Below are 19,913 nucleotides of genomic sequence, written 5' to 3'. Positions count from 1 at the left end.
AGTGGTGCGTATAAAGATTTGTAACATCAGAAATGTAGATTTTCACACATTTTGTCAAAGAAATTAAACATTACACGAATTAAATCGGATAAAAAAAATTCTGTTTAGACCATAAAAATAGAAAATTCAACTGTTTCATAACGTCTAAGACCTTTAAATTACCTTTTAATACAGATACCCTGTCATTGTCTATGGAGCTGCTCCAGACTTTATACCTGATGGTATCACAAGATTTACCTCTTTGGTTTCTGACTTTAAGAGAGAATGGCTCAAGTTCACAAATATTGCTTGGATTTTACACAGCCATGGAAACAACATTTTAATTTTAGTTGGTGTTTCCCTTTATGTGAACTGTGGAGCCATCATTCACTCTTACCGGAGTAGACTTGTACAGGGTGTTTGGTCTGAAATATTAACTCCTTGCAGCACTTGTGTTGCCTAAGATCAGGGAACTACTTTTCCTGATGTGCTCTATGAAAGCTGAGATTGGACCACACTGTTTCAAAAACACTAAGAAGACACACCTGCTGTTTTTGTAACCTTACTCAATTTATTGCTGCTTTACATGCAAGTTCCTTAAAAACTGCCCTAAAAAGATAAGTTTTCATTCTTTATTTACTTAAATTCAGGTGAAATTCCTTAACAACTGGAAACCTGTAAATCTGCTATAAAGGGTGGAGTCAAAGGGTAGATGAACCAACTGGTGACTGGCACCAGTTGGTTCATCTACCCTTTGACTCCACCCTTTTGTAATGATTTACAGCCTTATCACTCACTATGGTGCAACCACAACTCTTCCATAAGGAGATGAATCACACTGAATGGTAATCTGTGTTGGCACTGATGAGTCCTCCCTCATGGGATTACCACAATTTAAATTGCGAGCTGTGATTGATAACTTACGTTTCTATGAAGAAGAGGAATATCTAAGGGAAAACAGTGATAAGGAATCGTGTTTTCTAATTTTTGTCTCTAAATATTTATCAGATATACCTGATATTGATTATTTGTGAGAATACCTTTAGTTAGTAGATCCAATAAGAGGAGCTGCATACCAAACAAGATGTGCAAAGAAAATAACCTAAGGGACTGTACTGTATTAATTGAAGTAGGAGGTGTCTGGGGTGTGACTGGAATATCATCACCCTCCCTACTAAAAATATCTTTCCTTGAACCTCCCAGAAGAACTGCGTGAAAATGCATGATGACCCTCCCTCCACCATAAATAACCATATTTCACACTTTATGCCTGTGAAAATAGTGTGATTTTGAAGGTTTTTTTTAAGAAAACATACCTTTAAAACTACTTGCTGGTTTTGGGATACTGAGGATATATAAAATAAATACAAAATTTGACCATTCGAAGCTCAATGTTTCTCCCTTCAGTCAAGATTTAAAAGATAAATCCCTCCCCAGTGCTTATTGGAAGTCACTCTCCCATTGTAGACCAACCCTTCTCTCTCATAAGTCACAAACAGTCCCTTACACCAAATATCAACAACAAAATATCCAGGAACATTAGCCTTTAGGCTAGCATTAACTTTATGATTTTTTATGTTCATGGGAAAACAGCAATGAGCAACTTAAGAAGAAATTAACTGTGAAATTGGCAAGTAATTAGTAAAAAGTAGAAAATTACCTGGAAATTAGAAGGGAAAAAAACCCCATAAAAAATAAGGAAATTATCTAAAACAACAGCTTAAAACTTATGATTTTAATTGTGAAGAAATCTTAATTCCATGAAAAATATCTTTAAATATAAAATAATGATAATTTCAAATATATTTTTCTTGATTTTTTAAACAAATTAGTAGTTAAAAAAAAAATTAAACCACTAATTTCTTGTAAATTGTCAGGTATTTCTTGCCAAGTTGGAAATCGAACTAGCCTGCTCAGGGTTTAAAGATTTAAATACTTATACTGACATCACTTTTCTTGTTCTGCATTCAGACCTGAATGCAGAACAAGAAAAGTGATGTCAGTCCAGGTTGCAAAGGGTTGATTCCAAATGATTACCACGCCTGGAAAATGTTTTTTTCTAATTTCATAACTTTTCCAGGAATAACGTGACTGTGGGAACCTTTTATAAATGTTTTAATGTATTGCAAATGTAAATATTAATTTGTGTGTAAAAACAAGTCTCTGGAACTCATACTCATTTTATCCATTTTATTTAATCACCTGAATTTACAGTCTACAAACTTTTGTACGCAGCATCTTTCTAAATGTACACAATTTGTGCTCTGTATAACATTTACAACACTACAACATATGTCTTTTCTGGTCTTACAGTGACACAAACAAGAGGGTTATACTTATTGAGTGCTTGTGTGACAGTCAAACACATTTGAGAAGTTTTTCATGTTTATCCATAGATTTCAGCAAAGATTGGTTCAGGTCGGATGTGGTTAGGAGCTCTTCTCCAGGAACACTTTACAGCAACGTACACACTGTTCATATACCTGTTCAAAGTCTTTTTCGCTCCCCTAGGAGATAAAACAGAAAAAAGAAGGAATTCAATTAAGCCAAATACTGACAGCTGAAATATTGCATTCATCTGTCAGATTTATTTTCTTTTGGTAGCAAAAAACGGAAATATAGATTGTTATTCAATAAATCTTCAGATATGCGGGGCCCATCCAGTGGTGTGGTTTGAAAACACAAAGAACATAATAAAATGTCAGTTTCTGAATCATTAATTTGTTTTCAGCTCCCCCTGTGAGTGCCAAATTGTTGTTGTGGTGAAGCAAACCGTTTCCAGACTGATGCCATCTGGATTCAATTGTGCACTTACTCTGAGCACCAAACACAAACTCTGAAAAACAGTATTTTCCTCATTTAGAAATATAATGCCCAAAGCAGCAAAAGTACCACTGAAATTCTGGTTTTCTTGGTTCAAAGTTGTGGTTTTTTTTTAAGATTATTTTTTGGGCTTTTTGGCCTTTAAATGATAGGACAGACTCAGCATGAAAGGGAAAGAGTGAGGGGATGACATGCAGCAAAGGGCAGAGACTGGAGTCGAACCCGCGTCCGCTGCGGTGAAGACACAGTCTCTATACATGGGGCACCCACTCTACCACCTGAGCTACTGGACGCCCCCAAGTTGTGTTTTATGGAAAAACTTGTCTAACAATTGGAAACTCAAACTTCTGTGCTGATGTTAAGGTGGTGTAATGTTTACTATCGTCACCATGTTAGTTTAGCCCTTCATCAACACAAAGTGTAGCAGAGGCTGTTATTATGTCACAACGTCATTCAACGTCAGTTCTGCAAGTATTCGCTCATTAATCAAAGTATTTAAATGTTGACCTGATGATAGCGTTAGATGAAAAGTCAGAAAACGTAATTCATTATGATTCACCCTCTGGAGAACACAAATGTCCGGACCAAATATCAAATAAATTCATCCAACAGTTGTTGAGGTTTATCAATAACAATAAAAACTGTCATGGTGGCACTTTGGTCAGGAGACCAACCAAGTCACTAGAATTCATCCTTTTGAATATATGTAATTTTATTACAGTTAATCTTATTGGGAAACATATCTAAATGGTGCTATCCCTCAAGTCATGCCAATAGCAAAGCTACAAACCACACATTTTTATAGTTTTAATGCAGAGAAAAACTGTTGAGAAGTTTATGATTGAGCTAACTGACCTGTTTGTATCTAAAGACTTTTTTGTCATATACATTTGATCCAGTCAGTTTTGGTTTCACATTAGAATCTCTATACTTGCAATTGATCGGTTTGTAGACGGGCACCTGTCTGCTCTTAATCCACCATCACTCTCTAACTCGACCGGACGCACATTACATACTGAGTTATTCCTTAAAGCAGCTACGTTCACCTTCTAACATAGCATGCCAGCACTTTCTGTCATTGATCTGGAAGTACGAACCACCCAAAGAATGTTAAAACACTAGAAATGAACCAGTATGGTTCAGTTTATGCTGGACTGCAGTCCAGCGGAAGTTACACACCTGTAATTTTGGTTTGGATCAAACTGGAAAGTCTGGCCAAACAAGGTAGCTGTGAAAGGGCCCACACTGCCAACCATGATAAGTAACAAGTTACAAACCTGGTTCTTTGGGTATTTAAAGGGAAGGTTGGGGATTTATAAAGTGGGGCTTTATGAGATAATACTTATGTATATCAGTGTATTACATACAGAAGCTGGCGGTGAGCATGCTCCCAGTTTTTATAAACAGACAGGGTGCACATTCCACAGGAGCTGACATCAAAACTTATTTAAGCCACTTTAAGAGCGGCGCACCCAAAATATATAATATCTGTCTAAGTGGATGCTGTATTGAGAGTGTTTTCAATGTGAAGTTTCATTTCAGTCAGATCACGTAACAGCTGCCAACAAAACTTTCTAAGGTACTTAAGGGCTTTGGGGGCCTTTTGCAAGTTATTTTTGGGCACATTAAGCCAAAATAGTAACATAAGTCAATACTTACAGTATATGAACATCAGAATAAATCTATAGCTGTTTGGGGCTCTTTTAGTTTGGTTGCCTACCTTGCCTCATGGTAAAGTCTGCCCCTTGTGTATTTCACCAGTGTTTCTGACCATGACTGGCAGCACCTTGGCTGTGTGATGCAATTAAGTCATGGCAGGTATAACGTTCAGGACCCAAAGAAGCGTAATATCAAGTGTGAATTTTGTTTGCATGGTTCTCCGGAAAGCTGTAATTAACAAGACTAAAGGAGAAGCAATCAGGCTGTTACCAAACATGCATGTTTTAAACGGACACTGCATTAGTCTTACTAAATGTTCAAGAAAACTTTTGTCTTCGTTTATCTGAACACATCAACAGTGATTGTCTCGCTCCTTTTCACTCATTTTGCTGTCAAGCCATGTGGTTGCTGACGAGGGACCACGATCACATACTGTCAAGCATCCAAACCACAGTGACTGCTAAAAGCATTCATTCACCCTCTTTTTTTTTTGGCAAAAAATAGCTACAAGTGGACATACTCGTGCTGATCGCCTCACAAAGAGAAGTGGTGTTCAAAGAGAAAATCTGAGACAAAATACCGGGAATGACTCCAGACACATCAACTGTGGAGCCTCCTTTCCCAGCCACATCACTAATAATTTGTTGACTCTTTCATGGTCGCACAAACTGTAACACAAAACTGCAGTTGTGTGCAAATACATGATTGTTAGGCCAACAGAGCTTTACTTGCTCATTTCCCACAAAGACCACAAAGGAAATTATTACTTTTGAGCTGCACTTTATAAAAATTGCACGTTTTAAAAATATCAAAAGTCTCAGCAACCCAAGTTAAGATTTTTTACATATTTATGACAAATTGGATGAAAAACCCACATGCATTTTTTTGTATGCACCACCACAAGCCTCCAGAAAAGCTTCAGTTCTCCTTGTCAAGTCAGAACTCTACTGGTGTTCCTACTCAAGATATTCCCTCATTTATATTTACAACCTTTATTTAATTACGTAATATAACTGAGATCAAGATCTCTTCTGAGAGCTAGACCTGTGAGTACAGAAGATTAAAAAAACAAACAAAGAAGCACAGCCAGTTGGGATGTCAACGGATTAATTTACTGCTGAGAAAATTTTTGTCCTGTTAGACCTGTCTATCTAATTTCACTACTTTTCAGTTTACTCCGTCTGGTTGGAGCTATTAAGTGGAGCAGCTCATTCAGTGATTACCACTAATGACACCATCTTGACCCAAAAGCGTTGCTGTGGAAACAATTATAATTGATGTCTGGCTATTGAAAGCAAAATTAACCAGAACGGACTTCACTGATACAAACAGACACTTACAAACACAAACACTGCACTTCCTGCTGTGCGACTATTACGTAATGTTGATGGTTAAAGTATATATTGTGCAGCCCTAATTCACATCATTTTCATACTCACCTAACCATTTAATGAGACCCCGGTGGATGGGTGCATTTGCATTTGATATACCTCTTACTTTTTAATCAATTTTTCCCCCTTTAATTTGTCACACAACTGTATATTGGCAGTTTATCACCACTTATAAAACTTTCACAACTTTACTCCCCTCATGTTTCCCACTCATAACCCTCAAGAAGATAAAAACCAGCCAAGGACCCATGTACAAATCATTTGGCAGGACTTTTAACTGCAGAGAGCACGGAAGGAACAAAAGCGATGAGTGAACCATGGAGCGTGAAAAGGCAAACCAGAAATTACTTCTTTCAGCGATGTCCAAGCAAATCAAATATTAGCTGTGTAGCAGTAATTTATTGTTGTGCGCACTGAGCTAGAGGGGTTTAATAGCACATTGTTATGGTTAAAATTCAGTCATTTATCAAAAATTGCCGTTACACCATTACATTCCACTATGGTTTGTTTTGGTTGTTTCATGAAATGTGCCTAGACATGATCCAACTTCAACTCACTGAGACTAAATTGTCTCCAGAGCTATAACATGCACCTGAATACGGAAATGTAGTTTTGAACAAGTGCACATTTTTTCTTTGTTATTTCCAGACACAAGACAGTTTACATCCACCAGGCAACAAACAGATTTAAGTTAAGTTTTAAAGCCCTGAAAGCCTATTTTCTCAAACAGCTTCTTACTCTGAGTGAAGGGACCATACATGAACACAACCTTCCTGCCAGATTTCAAACTATTCAGCTTCATCTATGTAATAGATTGTCTGTATTTCTTACTAGTCATTTTCACTGGTTTAGACAGGATGGATCAGTTATGTCACGTACTTCTGTGCACCAATAAGAATTAAGTAAGACTGAATTCAAAATGTGATGACAGTTGTGAGGTTGTTTATGTTCCCAGGGCACTGTCAATCTGATCAAATCCAATCCTTGAAATTTGTTAGGAATAAGTTATGGGGCCAGTACACTTCACCAGAACAGAACCTCTCCCTGTAGTCCTCTTTTTTACTGTTGACAAAACTATTTCTGTCACTTTTCACATGAACAACTGGACGCAACACTATGGATGTCTTCCAGGAGATACTGTCTGAAAATATGCGCTGCTAGCCCCACATCTAACAACAATGCATCTCCTTCCCTCGCTGTAAAATCCAGCTATTTATCCTGCCTGCAAGTGTAGCCAGTTGCAACAACTGTGAGTGCTTTTGGTTTTCGAACGTGGTCAGAAAGCACGTTGGAAGAACAGGCTTTGATCAGTTACACCATAGGCCTTATTACGGATGCAATTAAGTTTAAAGTATCCAACAAGAGAATTTCCTTGAATACTTACATAATACGGATCTTTGATGATGAGCTGCTTCTGCGGGTCATATGAACCAAGAAGCTCAATCTTTGCATGGTCATTTTTCACAAGTCTTGCTTTCCTGTTCAACTCGCTGTGAAGACAAAAGAAAACACGTAATTACAGGAGAACAGAAAAAAAAAAATCAAAAATGTGTGCCATTTAACTATAAGGAATGTCTATCTATATGCCAAACTGTTGTGTTACATAATTTCAATAACAGACACAATACCAACAACCCCATAATAAACACAACCATGTGATTAACTTCCTCCCAAAGCACTAACAGACCAAAGTAATAAATGTGATTCTGGCAACATTTTAAGATAATGGAAACCTGTTACAACTAAATCTCAAACAACAGTGATAAAATTCTAAACTTCAGGAGGTAAAACAATAAGCACATTCGAGAAGACAACATCGAGATGGGTTTTGTCAAAAGAAAACTGAACTTGGACCAAACAAAGTCTCTTTTTCTCATTCTGGTCAGCTTAACATTTTTGGTGAAAAAAACATGATGTGGGAGAGAAAGGGGAAAAACCTGCCCAGAGAGCAAAGACGAGGCATCCAAAGAACTCTGTAAGCTGCTTACAGATCAGATCTGCCTTGGGCATGTGATCTCAAAATGATCCCTAAACGTTCAAAGTATCAAAAAATATCCCTCCCCCTGACCTTTGGAAAGAGCTTAAGAAAGGATATTGCTCATTAAAGGGAGGCATTCACCTACGAGTTAGTTATAACTCAGTGTTACCAACATGGAAAGGAGTAGCAAAGATCACTATAAAGACAGTTAGCAGGACAATCTAGTTTGACCCCTTTTAAAGCAAATGTTTTTTTGTTGTTTTTTTTTTTTTATCAAAGGCACTTAACACATGACACCAGTGCTTTCAGTGACTCTACCTTCAAGCCACATTTCCAGAGATAATAAACACTGCTGCTAGTGTGGGCTTAAATAACAGTACCTCAGATTGCTCTCATCCATGCAGAGAATGTAGTCAAAGCTCATGAAATCGTCCTTGGTCACCTGGAAGTAAAGGAGAAATGAAGGGCAAAATAAATATTATCAGTGTGGTAATCCAGTTGGCTTTGGCCTTTTATGGTCCTTCAGAGGGTTCAATGTTATGAAGTAAAACTCAATAATTCCAATACATTAAAGAAACTCCGGTCAGTGAAATACACACATAAATGTATAATCCTTTATAAAATCAAACCCTGAGTTTGATTTCTAAAACATTATGGTCAACATTATTTAATTATAACTCTAGAAATTTTTATAGAAGTTAGTACAGAGGTTTTCATTGTTAGTGGCGGAGTCTGCCATTCCTGCATTGGATTCCAATTGTCGTAACATGCACGAGGGATTCACAGGAAACGATGCGTGCAGACAATCAAGTGTTACAATATTTTACCTCGTAAGTTACAGACTCACACTGTGTCAGATCTGTTTTAAAGACTTCATGTGGATTTCATGACCTCTAGCGCTGCAGGATTTATAAGACCAGCTTTGAAAATGTTAATTGAGGGTGAAAATGTATTTAACATGTGTGTAGGATTTCAAGGATACACATAATCAGTTTGGGAGAGTAAAGCCACATGCATACTATACGTTTTGATTTTAAAACGCTGTTTTAAAACAAAATCTCTGCACACTAGCGCTTTAACACCATTTTAGAATAATTTCTGACCATATTTACACATGTGAAAATGCAGATCACATGACCATTCTGGGTATGCGTGTACTGGGAGGAACCTAACTGTCTACCTTACAGCTGGTTGCTTGGTTACAGAAAATACTATGTAGATGGCAAAAAGTAAAACCAGAGATTTCTTTGTGTAAACCAACGACACGGCAGAATTGTTACTGAAAGTAACATATAAGGCATATAATTAATACATACATTACATATAATTAAGCATTTTTAAGGGTTCCCTCACATTTTCATGGACAGAATTCCAAACTTAAGGACCTATATATATTTTCTACCCCGATTGCCCAGCACTTAAAATGTTCTATAACCCTGATGTAAATATTTACCTTTTTGTCTTCTTTTTTACTGTAACCTTGAATGTAAACATCCATTTTGTTCCTCAAGTGTTTTTTGATGTAGTGTCAAACCCACAGGTGTTGCCTTATTAACCGAAGCCAAAATCATAAGGATGGCAACTTCAACATGATTATGGATTTGCGGGGTTACGAAAGGGGTCTAAGCTGCACATGTGCAGTGGTGTTTATCTAAGCGTTCTTGGTGATGATTTAATGGAACAAACAGAAAGAGAAAAAAAACAGGCAGCACACTAAATATTTCTATGGGGGTTTGGAGAGTCAGTTTATAGGAGTGCCAGGATTGAGGCGAGGGCAGCAGGAGACGAATGAAAGAAGAGAGAAATAAAAAGCATGAATAAAACTCCTGTGATGCTCCAGATGTTGAGATACTGACACATTCAATCACAGAACAGCTGTCGTCATTCATGTATGGAGGAGTAAAGAGAGGGTTTCTGATTTCTGGAATATCTGTCTGACAGCGAGCTCGGGGGCTGTTACTGTAAATGAGGGATGAGCAGGGAGACAGACATAGCAAGTTCAATAAGTTCAAGATAAAACCCTGAGAAGAAGAGATTATATCGTAAAACTGTTCAGAAATAATCATTTACAGGCTTTTTTTATTGCAGACATGTTGACATATTTCAGTTAGAAAAGCACAGGTGTAAATAGTCAAATTATTGATGGCTGAATTCCATTGAGCTGGGTCGGTTTCAGGGTGCTGGTATTGTGTGTGCTCGCACACTGTCAGGCCTTACTGGGACACTTTGTAAATATTATTCGTAACATCTTTACTTTCCAAACTGTGACAAGATTTGTGGATGTGTTTTAGTTATTAAAAATACATTCATCCTAATAAGTAAAGGCTTGTGTGTAAACAGATGATGATGACTATAGCAAATGCTGTTGAAAAGTGCACTCACTAGAGTGCAAATCTTATCTATTTTTGACAGCTGCAGAGCGTTGCACAGGCAGTGTATGCAATGTAGTGAGTATAAATGTATAATTGTATTTTTTTTACTCATTGCTGGACTTTTAATGGCATTAACTTTGTCCGTAGGCTACAGCACAACAATGCATGAAATAAAAACAATAAACGTGATTAAAAGGAGGCAAAAGAAATTCAGCTATTTAGCCAGCTTAATTACTTACAGTAGGAGCACAAATATAGTGGAAAAATGACCAAATTAACAAGATCTGCATATCTACAGAATCCTGCAGACAAAATGTGCCTCTTCTGAAACGCTCCACGTGTGATACCATGCCGTGCACTGGACAGAACAAAACCATGTTGCAACTTGGCAGCCGAAATGTGTTGTATGCGACTGGTGAAATTGACCCTCCTGAATACTTAGTTGAGATGGTGGCAAAATTCCAAATGACAAAAATGGTTGTGTTATTCATCTCCTATCATGCCTAACTTTAGTGGATTATAACATACAGATATGGAATTAATCTGATGATGCTCTGGTTAAAAATTAGACACATTTTTTCGATAGTTTTCAGTTTATGGCCCACAACAAAAGCCAAAACCTAGCCTTCAACAGGTTTGTTCTAAGTAGCCGAGCTGATTTCTGGACAATTTGCAGCCCCTTCCAGGTATGTTAAGAGTAAGAAATTCAGCAGTATATGATGGTATAAACCAGTCAATAAAACAGGTTTTTCATGTCTGTGTGTTAACTGCCACAACCACAGGAGGTCCTCCAAAATGTAGTCATAAATGTGCAAAAAAATGTTGGCTGCTTGGTCCAGTAGTTTTCACAATTAGTTGCTGACAGTCAGATACAAACACACGTGTGCACACACGATTTCCTGTTGCTAGGGGAATAGCTGTGGTCCTCGTTTACTTCCTGTCAACTACTGCATTGACATTCCAACAGGAAATACAAAGGGACTTATTCATAATGTTTACATTGTCACATTAGAAAAGTTCTATAGCAAACTGTACATTACAGTGTGCTATAAACCATTTATTTGTCCTGTTCTTTATATATAAAGAATAGTAAATATGGGGATTTGAAGTGTTACCAAATATTTAAATAGATTTCTATTTGAGATATTTATACTTCTTATACTTTTACATAGTGACATATGATCTATGACATCAAATGTCACATCTGTCTGTCCTGAGAGAGGGATCCCTCCTCAGTTGCTCTTCCTTCCTTTTCTCCCAGTTAAAGGGGAGTTTCCCCCCTGAAGAGACAGAGGGTCTCTCGTGCTAGTAAACCCCCCTGAGGCACATTTGTGATTTGTAGTACTGAGCTACATAAATAAATCTGACTTGAAAAATGACCAATCAAACCACCGCCTACAGCCCTTGGCTGTCTCTGGATTGTGTCATACTTTCACATTTTGGCAACAACTCAACGATAACACATAGATGTGCAAGACATCTAAATTTCAGCTAGATCTAATATCGGCTTGTCAATTTCTGATAAGGCGTTAAGCGAAACAAATTATTCGTGATGGGTCACTTTGGAGCATGTTTGCTCTATTAAATACTGGCAGCGCCATCAGGTCAGCAAAGTTCACTGAACACAAAAATTAGGAGTAAAAAGGAAAATATAGAGGGTGGGTGCAAAACCCAGTAACAGAAATGAGAAGGGCAATAAAGCAAAAGAGGAAAGAGAAAAAGCTTGTCAAAGCTCATTGTGTGGATTTGGCTGGGTATAAGCCAAGGGTTGAGCCTCCACATCCCCGCTTTGAGGAGATTAGATGAGGGTCTGACTGGTTTACAGAAAGACAAACCAATGAGACGGAAGATCTCAAGCACAGGGTGAAAACCCAGAATTCTCTCAGGGAAACATAAGAGTGTTTTAAGGGCACTGAGGATAAGCTAGCACAGCATAAGGCCCGAAGGCCATACATGGACAAACATCTTGGTGTAATTTCAGAACCGTTTCAGGATTTGAAACACATGCGATATGACAGTTCCTAGATTGGCTTCATAAATATTTCATACACACAGGTGTTGTTATTCGACATAGCAGTATAGACACAGGCCCGGCCAGCAAGTTCACTTTCACTGACAAACAAATACATAACAGATATTTCCAAAGTGATCCCAGATCAGAAAACCTGTTAAATGATGAAAAGGGTCATTTTGAACTGAAAAATCATTAAGTACTCTGGGCTCTTAAGCTTGATAAACACATTTTAACTGCTATAGTCACACATGAAAGCAATTAAACGGGACTAAATATACTGTTGAAATTGAATATTTAGGGTAAAAGGTGTCTTCCCTGTAAGAATAGCTTTGTAGGTAAAGCTTAAATGTGGAGGTCTGATGCTTGTCACTAGATTAGCTGCAGTTCATATTTTGAGACATGGTTAAACCTTTGTTGTCTGGAACGAACCATGTGATCCCTTAAACCCTATTATTGTGTCCTCAGAAGTTTAACTTCCTGCCGAGTTCTGTAGATTTCACTGACCTGTCACAAGAGGTCACTGTATCTGAGGTTTACACCAAACCTGCTGCACATTGTTTACCTCAGTAAAAAGTAAAAGTAACTTTATTTAAAAGGAAATTTCTACTGTTTCTATCATTCTAAGACATAGTTTACATCTGTCATTGTGTATGCCATTATAAACTCATATCTCATATAATAATAAATACATTTTTGATGTGTTACATCTAAGAGTTCGTGGGGAAATAAGGGGAAAAAAAAAGATTGTCATTAAGTGAGAGACTGTTACATAAAACATTGCTTAACAAAATGTTCTCATACTGCACAAATGGTGAAATCTTTGCCCTATGTTAGAAACTATATTAGTTGTTCTCAGTTTTATGTTAAAAAACGGTTGTCTTGTTTTCATGAAGGTCTGATGATGCCAATTAATGGTAACTAGAAAGCGATATAAGTACAATCACAATTGCAGTGTATTCAAAACTACTCAGTCACCTACACTATGGAAACTGAAAAAGGGTAAATGCATATGAGGGTTTCCAACATATTAATTTATTTGTGGAGCCCATCATGATTAATGCTTCTGCCACCACAAAGACATTTTTTTTTTATTTTTTCAGAGCTGGACATTTCTTTAGGAGCATGGTTGAAATATGTATACCGTTTCTTATTTATATCACTGTCTGAGCGCAGAGCACACTATGGGCACAGATGGAGCAGCAGAGTGCCTGGCCCACAGAAAGTGAAACTGGACCATTAATTCTGCTGGGTCCAAGAGTTTGCATATACTCAAAACAGTTGCTCCTCCCATCCATCTATCTGGTCAGCGCTAAAAAATCAATTATTCACCCTCTGAGTCACAAACTTCTACTGAGGAAAAAAACAACTCACAGAGAGCTTCGCTTGTGCTATGTTCACATACTAACAGAATTTAGAGAGGGGACACTGAATGATACAAAGCACAAGCACAAGACCAGAATATTACAATCTATTCAATCACTTAAAAGTATAAAAAGTAAAATGAAAAGTGCATATGAGACATCACAAATGTATTTGTTGCAAAACCTATTTCAACTGCAGATAAATGGAGGCTTATAAATCAGATACTGACACTGGAATTCATGCACAAGTTAAGTGCCAAGACATAGAAATTTCAGTTCTACATAGCATTTTATTGTCAGGCAGATTGTTTGTCTGAAACTGAAAAACTGAAACATATTTTCTATTCTACCAATGGCAAAGAAAGAAAAGAAACTTGACATATGTCAGTATTGCACAGACTTGTGCTATTTGGCTTTTATCTGAATTGAAATTATTGGTGGGACCTTACATTGTTTTGACAGAGCTCAGTAAGCAGCTACAGGTTAAACCCCTATTTTAACCTGTATTAAACTTGAAAAAGCTAAAGTAAGCTTTTTTCAAGTCACATGCTAAGTGACAGAGCAACAGCACCTGGGTGTGTAGCAGGCATCCTCTTACCAACATCACACTCACAAACAGTCATGAATGAACCGAGCGGAGCCACGGGATATCTTGTACCTGTCGGGCCCTGTGGCTCGTCTCTATTCCATGACTCCTTAGGCAGGCCAGACCGCGGGCATCCGGTAAGCTGCCTATATTCCAGTCAGATGTGGCACCACTGTCTATGACCCACTGAAAAAACAGAGAACAAAAACTACTGCTAAGAGAGATGTAGAGGGTGGTCGTACCTGTCTGGCCACATGCTTCATGGGCACGCTATGACTCTTCATGCAGGCTTGGCCACGGTAGTCTGGAGGGTTTCCTATCTCATAGGTAGAGGTGGCAGCACTGTCTATCCTCCACTAGGCAGAGCAGGGCACGGGGGGACAATAACAGCAAAAAGTAAATCATACTCTCACATACATATATGTGGTAGGTGATACAAAATTTGCAGGGCAATGTTGTTCTTTTGAGGACAGGATTAGAAGTGAGACTCAACAGGTGGTTATTAGAACCATGAAACAACTCCTGCCCTCATTCATGATCCGCTGCTGCTGCTGGATTATTATGTACTATTAGGCCTGATAATGATTAATTACTTATTCTAGTTATCTAACTTTGGTATATACATCTTATATTAACCCTTTGAAAGCTCATTTACTGACTTTCTTCCAAAAACACGGCAATGAGCGACTTAACAAGAAATGGCACAAAAACCAATTTAAAAAAATATTAAAAAGTTACGACAAAATTACCTAAAAATAAACATAAAAAAAAAGAAAAGCCAAAATAAAAATAATTCAAAACAAAAACGGAAAAAAAAATGTCTTTAAGTAAACATACATATATATTCTTGTAATATAATTTTACATTTATAATGACGAGAATTATGAGATTTTTTGCAATTATGGGACATTTCTTGCCAAGTGGTTCCTTACATCTTTCCCCATGTTTTTAAAAGAAACCAAACCAACTATTTTGTGGTTTAAGGTGTTTAAATGCTTGGTGTCTTAATGGTACATACAGCGGATGTTGCTCCAGGTTTTAAAGGATGACTTTGGTATTTTTAAACCTGGAGCCTATTTTCCCAGGTTTTCATGTCTAACAACAACAGTTTTTGAAAATTGGTCCAGTATTGTGGAAGAACGCTGTAACCAGCATCTGCAAACAAGCTGCACTTGCACTTGGGGCAACAGTACAATGTCAGCTTCAATACACTTAATGTGCCTGTTGCTACTAACTGTTTTTACTAGTGTCTAACAACATCATGGAATAGATCCCTGCAAAGATAGATCTTCTTGCTAAAGAGAAAGGTAATTTTTGTTTAACCAGAAACAGCCCTAAAATCTCCCAACCTGCCAGATTTCATATAAAAAACATTTTTCCATTTTTCATGAGTGAATTAAGGTTTTATTTCAACTAAACCAGAGCCAGTGATTGTTGAAATAGTGGGAAGACAAACCAGGATGACTTTCATCAGTTTTGCTTTGGTTCTGTTGACTGGAGACTTGTGGGTTTGGAGATAGCGATTTCAGGGCTGTTTCTGGTTACATAAAAAAGGTTTTAATCTATGGAAAAAAGGGCAGTGTTTCCCCTACAATGTTACAGGCCTGGAGCAATGCCAGGCCCCGAGACCCCACACTAGGCCTAACCATAACCTGCCCTACTCTGCCTCTGATTACCTAGTACTCTGTGCCTTTGTTGTTTAGATTGTGTTATAAAAGTGCTGTGGCTCTTTTCAAGACAGGGAAGTGTGTGTATGTGTGAGTGTATGGTGTAAGTGGTTGAGTGAAAGTGTGCAAGTGGGTGATGCAAGTGTCAGTGAATGCATCAGAGAATAGCAGTACATGTGGTCAGCATGGCAGTAAATGTGCAGTGTAAGTCACAGTTTTCAGTTAATAAATGTTGCTGCTTATCAAGACCAAGTGGAGCTCCCATGTGTTGATTTCCAGCTGCTGGTTAAAGTGACAGTCACAGACACAACAACAGCGGATCCTGTTAATTTTTAAAAATAAAACACCACGTGCAGCTTGTTTTGCTTTATGAAACCAACTCTGACAAGTTATGACATACGGACGTATGCACCTGTTGACAGTGATGTTGTTTTTATTCTCACTGCCATAAATAGAGAATTGCAGTTTAAATTACTGCTGCGGGAAACAGGCAAAGAGGGTTGTCGGTTAGCTATATGAACATAGTACTACCTTCCTTTAAAATAAAAATCTAATTCTGGCAGTGGCAAAAACAAGTGCTTTCAGTGGATATATATTTTAAGTGAGTGGTTACATTGTAGCCTGGCTCAATATTGGACCAGTCCTGTTAGTCACTTAAAAACATGAAAATTGGGTCCAAGTTGATGACACTAACCAGGCGATGTATGAAAGTATCTTTTTTTTATCTGTGATCATTACCTAACTCTATCACTATAGATCAGGTTTTCTGTTGTTGTTTTTTTGTTTGTTTTTTTATCTGCTACCAGTACCTCGCGGTTTCTCACCATATTCAAATAAGCAATGGAAGCATGCTTTAAAAAATGGTCAGTAGTGATATACAGTACATGTTTTTTGTATATAAAAAAGTAATTTGCCAATGCTAACATCAGCAAGAATTGGCAGTAGATGTAATATTAGGCCAATACCAGTGACCTGTACTATATGTACTATGTTGTGCAGTGTGCAATGAATTAATAATAATGACATTACCTGATCAACAACTCCAGCATCTGTCGCCATCTTCCTGAAGACGGCTTCAGCGATGGGGGATCTGCAGATATTCCCTATTTAAAACCAAAAACACCATGACAAACTTGCATGTCATTTTTTAAAGGTTTAGTTTATGAAAAGTTTTACCATAAAAAGTAACACTTTAGGTATTCACCAAGACTATTAAAAGCAAAATCAATACACAGCATATGTAATATACATCGGGCAACAAATTAGCATGATACATTTAACACAGTGCAAAAAAATATTACATTATCTGTGTCCAAAAAACGCCACCACAAATGGAAATGTCCCACATGTATTGTTAAAAAACAAAGATCTCTCCATCTACTGATGAAAAACTCAAATCATATACAGTTAATCAGAACCTCAGATAAAGAAATGTTAATGATACATATGAAACAAATATTACAAATGAAACATATCTGTAGTTTGAAGAAATAGAATGCAAAAGACGCAGCCTTTGTAAATTATATCCAAAACCATGGAACACACTAAACAATAGGGAAGCTAATTTCCTAAAAGTATTCTATAAGAAAACTAAAAACTTTTATATCCAGGGTGGAAATTAAGTTTTTTTGTCCACCTGCCACTGTGGCTGGTGGATGCCAAAACCTACCAGACATCCAGTCTTTTGTTTGTTTGTTTTTGTTTTTTTCCAGTTGTTCCATATCAGTTATGTAAAAAAAAAAAAAAAAAAGGAAATAGGACACCGCCAACAAAACATAAGAAAAGCAAAAAGACAAAACCATGCAGGACAAACTATATTTACATATATACATATGGATATCGAACAAAATATCAAACAAAAATGTTTAACAAATTACAAATGTCCAGTGTTTTCTCAGCTTTGCTCTGTTTCAGTCCGTGTAATGTTTGGGTGTATTGTTCTATTTCTAGATTTTAGTTTTTGTATTTCGAGTTTCTTTTGAGTCCATTTACATTTGTGAATGTAATATTTCCCACAAAACATAAATATATTCAAAATATTTTTTCCGACAATCAGTTCCAGCTTTATCAGGTGGCTGGTGGCTTCTCACAACCTGCAGTCATTAACTGATCCACGATTTTTGTCACACAAAACACACAAAAAACTGCAACTTTAGAACTAGATCAGAAAAAGCTACACAACTTTCCTTTAACAAAACAAACACTTCGCTGATACTTTCAGTGATAAGAGTCACTGCGGATCTCCCGGTGGACTCTGATCGGTCATACACTGAGATCACTGTGTGAAACTTCCGGGACGCTGTCAAGATAGCATTACTCAGCATTTTTACAAAATAAGACTAAGATGTTTATCATCACTCTTGACTGGACACCAGCTGTGGCTCGGTGCAGCAAACTTATTTAAGTGTCTTGAGTGAAAGTTAATATAAATGTTCAAAGCAGCGACGCAGCTAGCCGAAACATTTTAGCTAACGCTTTTCTGTGAATCAAACAACACCTATAACGTTATAAATCGGCGCACTGGTTTTCTGTGATGTTTGCTACATACTGGCACAATCTATGAGGACTACATTAGTTTATTTGGGAAGAAATTACGTATCTTACCCAAGCAGACGAACAACACTGACTTCGTACCAGAGGCTGCCATGTTGTTATGAAGGGTCCTTGACGACGCGCAGATGGGGACCAAGTAGTGCCTGACCAAAACGCTTACAGTTCGGAAAAAATAAATAAATAAAATAAAGTAAAATGAAGATACTCCTACTAATAATGATAATCAATAATTACAATATTACTACTACTACTACTACTGCCACTACTACTACTACTACGACTAATGATAATAATAATACGTAGATAGATACTTAGCTTAAATAAATATATAAATCATAAAATATTACAGATTAAATAAATTATGTATTCCAACAATGCTGCAGATATGATGATCATTGTTTTTAAATGCCAAAATCTCACATTTGGTAAACTTGAGAGAAATCCCTCAAGCTTTTTAGAAAATGTGTAAAACTTGAAGTATTTTATCATTTTAAAACAGAGCAGATGGTCTAAATATTGGACACATTCTGTCAGTCTTTTGTCAAGCTTTCTCCACTAGCAATTCAAAAGGACTTCAGTTGGCTACCTTTTTCATAGCTATAACTGCTGATTATCTTGTAAATTAACTTTTAAACTGTATAGTAATTTTCATATCCATAAAGATAATGTGTGTACAATGTTGTATATATATATATATATATATATATATATATATATATATATATATATATATATATATATATATATATATATATATATATATATATAGATAGATAGATATAGATATAGATACATATAGATAGATAGATAGATAGATAGATACATGGATAGATAGATGTAAATAATTAAATACTGTACATTTTGGAAAGGGACCATTCTGCATAAATACCTCGATTTTTTGATAAGTAATTGCGTTTTACACGGTTCATTCCTTTTACCATGACCGCTCAACTAGTATTAGATTGTTGTCAGAGGTATGGAAGGAAGGAAGGAGGAATTTAGCAGTAATATGAAACACATGTGAATCTGGCTCACTAGTCTGGAAAACAAACAAAAATTTATTGCTAAATTAGTCAATCCCAGCTTTAAAGAGCTGGTGATAAATGTTAAGAGTCACAGAGAGAAGAAACCGTAATCGGCTCATAAATAAGTTCTCAGATCCCTTGGTGTAAATTTGAGACGTAATCAGGCTACAGTCAATTCATGAAGTGATGCAGATGTAATGAATTCCATACTTTACTATTTTGAGTAATGCTTTGCTGAGTCACGGTATGAAATAGGCAGGTCATGAGAAAATCCTGGAACTAGACGGAGCCAGACATTCATTACAGCAGATTACAGTGTTGTACAACACTCTGCCTGTACTGGGACTCGAGCCTTGCCTCACAGTTATGATTTATCCCTTTATGCAGCTGAAGCCGCAATTGGAATTGTCTGGTGGGCCATTTGAATACATTATACGGAGAGACAAAACTCAGATTTTCGCTAAATAACAGTCAATAACTGCATTTTTTAAAAGTAAAACATGCT

The 19,913-nt window shown here is 36.9% G+C and overlaps 1 protein-coding gene across 3 annotated transcripts; it reads right to left on the bottom strand.

Moving 5' to 3' along the window:
- Positions 1-2,154: 2,154 nt before the first annotated feature.
- acp1 (acid phosphatase 1) lies at positions 2,155-18,533 on the bottom strand. Of its 3 annotated transcripts, XM_042503406.2 has the most exons (7): positions 18,435-18,533; positions 16,860-16,933; positions 14,406-14,519; positions 14,236-14,349; positions 8,211-8,272; positions 7,237-7,342; positions 2,155-2,486 (listed from the first exon to the last, which is right to left on the bottom strand). In XM_042503406.2, exons 1-7 carry the CDS (start codon positions 18,475-18,477, stop codon positions 2,409-2,411), a joined length of 591 nt encoding a protein of 196 aa, XP_042359340.2. In that variant the 5' UTR covers positions 18,478-18,533; the 3' UTR covers positions 2,155-2,408. The 3 variants fall into 3 exon arrangements, with proteins under 3 accessions (XP_042359340.2, XP_042359338.2, XP_042359339.2); XM_042503404.2 differs by lacking the exon at positions 14,236-14,349; XM_042503405.2 differs by lacking the exon at positions 14,406-14,519.
- Between the last annotated feature and the right edge of the window lie 1,380 nt (positions 18,534-19,913).

Source organism: Plectropomus leopardus, chromosome 16 (genome assembly GCF_026936395.1).
Source record: "Plectropomus leopardus strain MGB_pleo_1.0 chromosome 16, ASM2693639v1, whole genome shotgun sequence".
In the NCBI taxonomy this organism is placed as follows: domain Eukaryota; kingdom Metazoa; phylum Chordata; class Actinopteri; order Perciformes; family Serranidae; genus Plectropomus; species Plectropomus leopardus.
The sequence above is the reverse complement of the archived record's forward strand: the minus strand, read 5'-3'. Positions and strand labels throughout refer to the sequence as shown.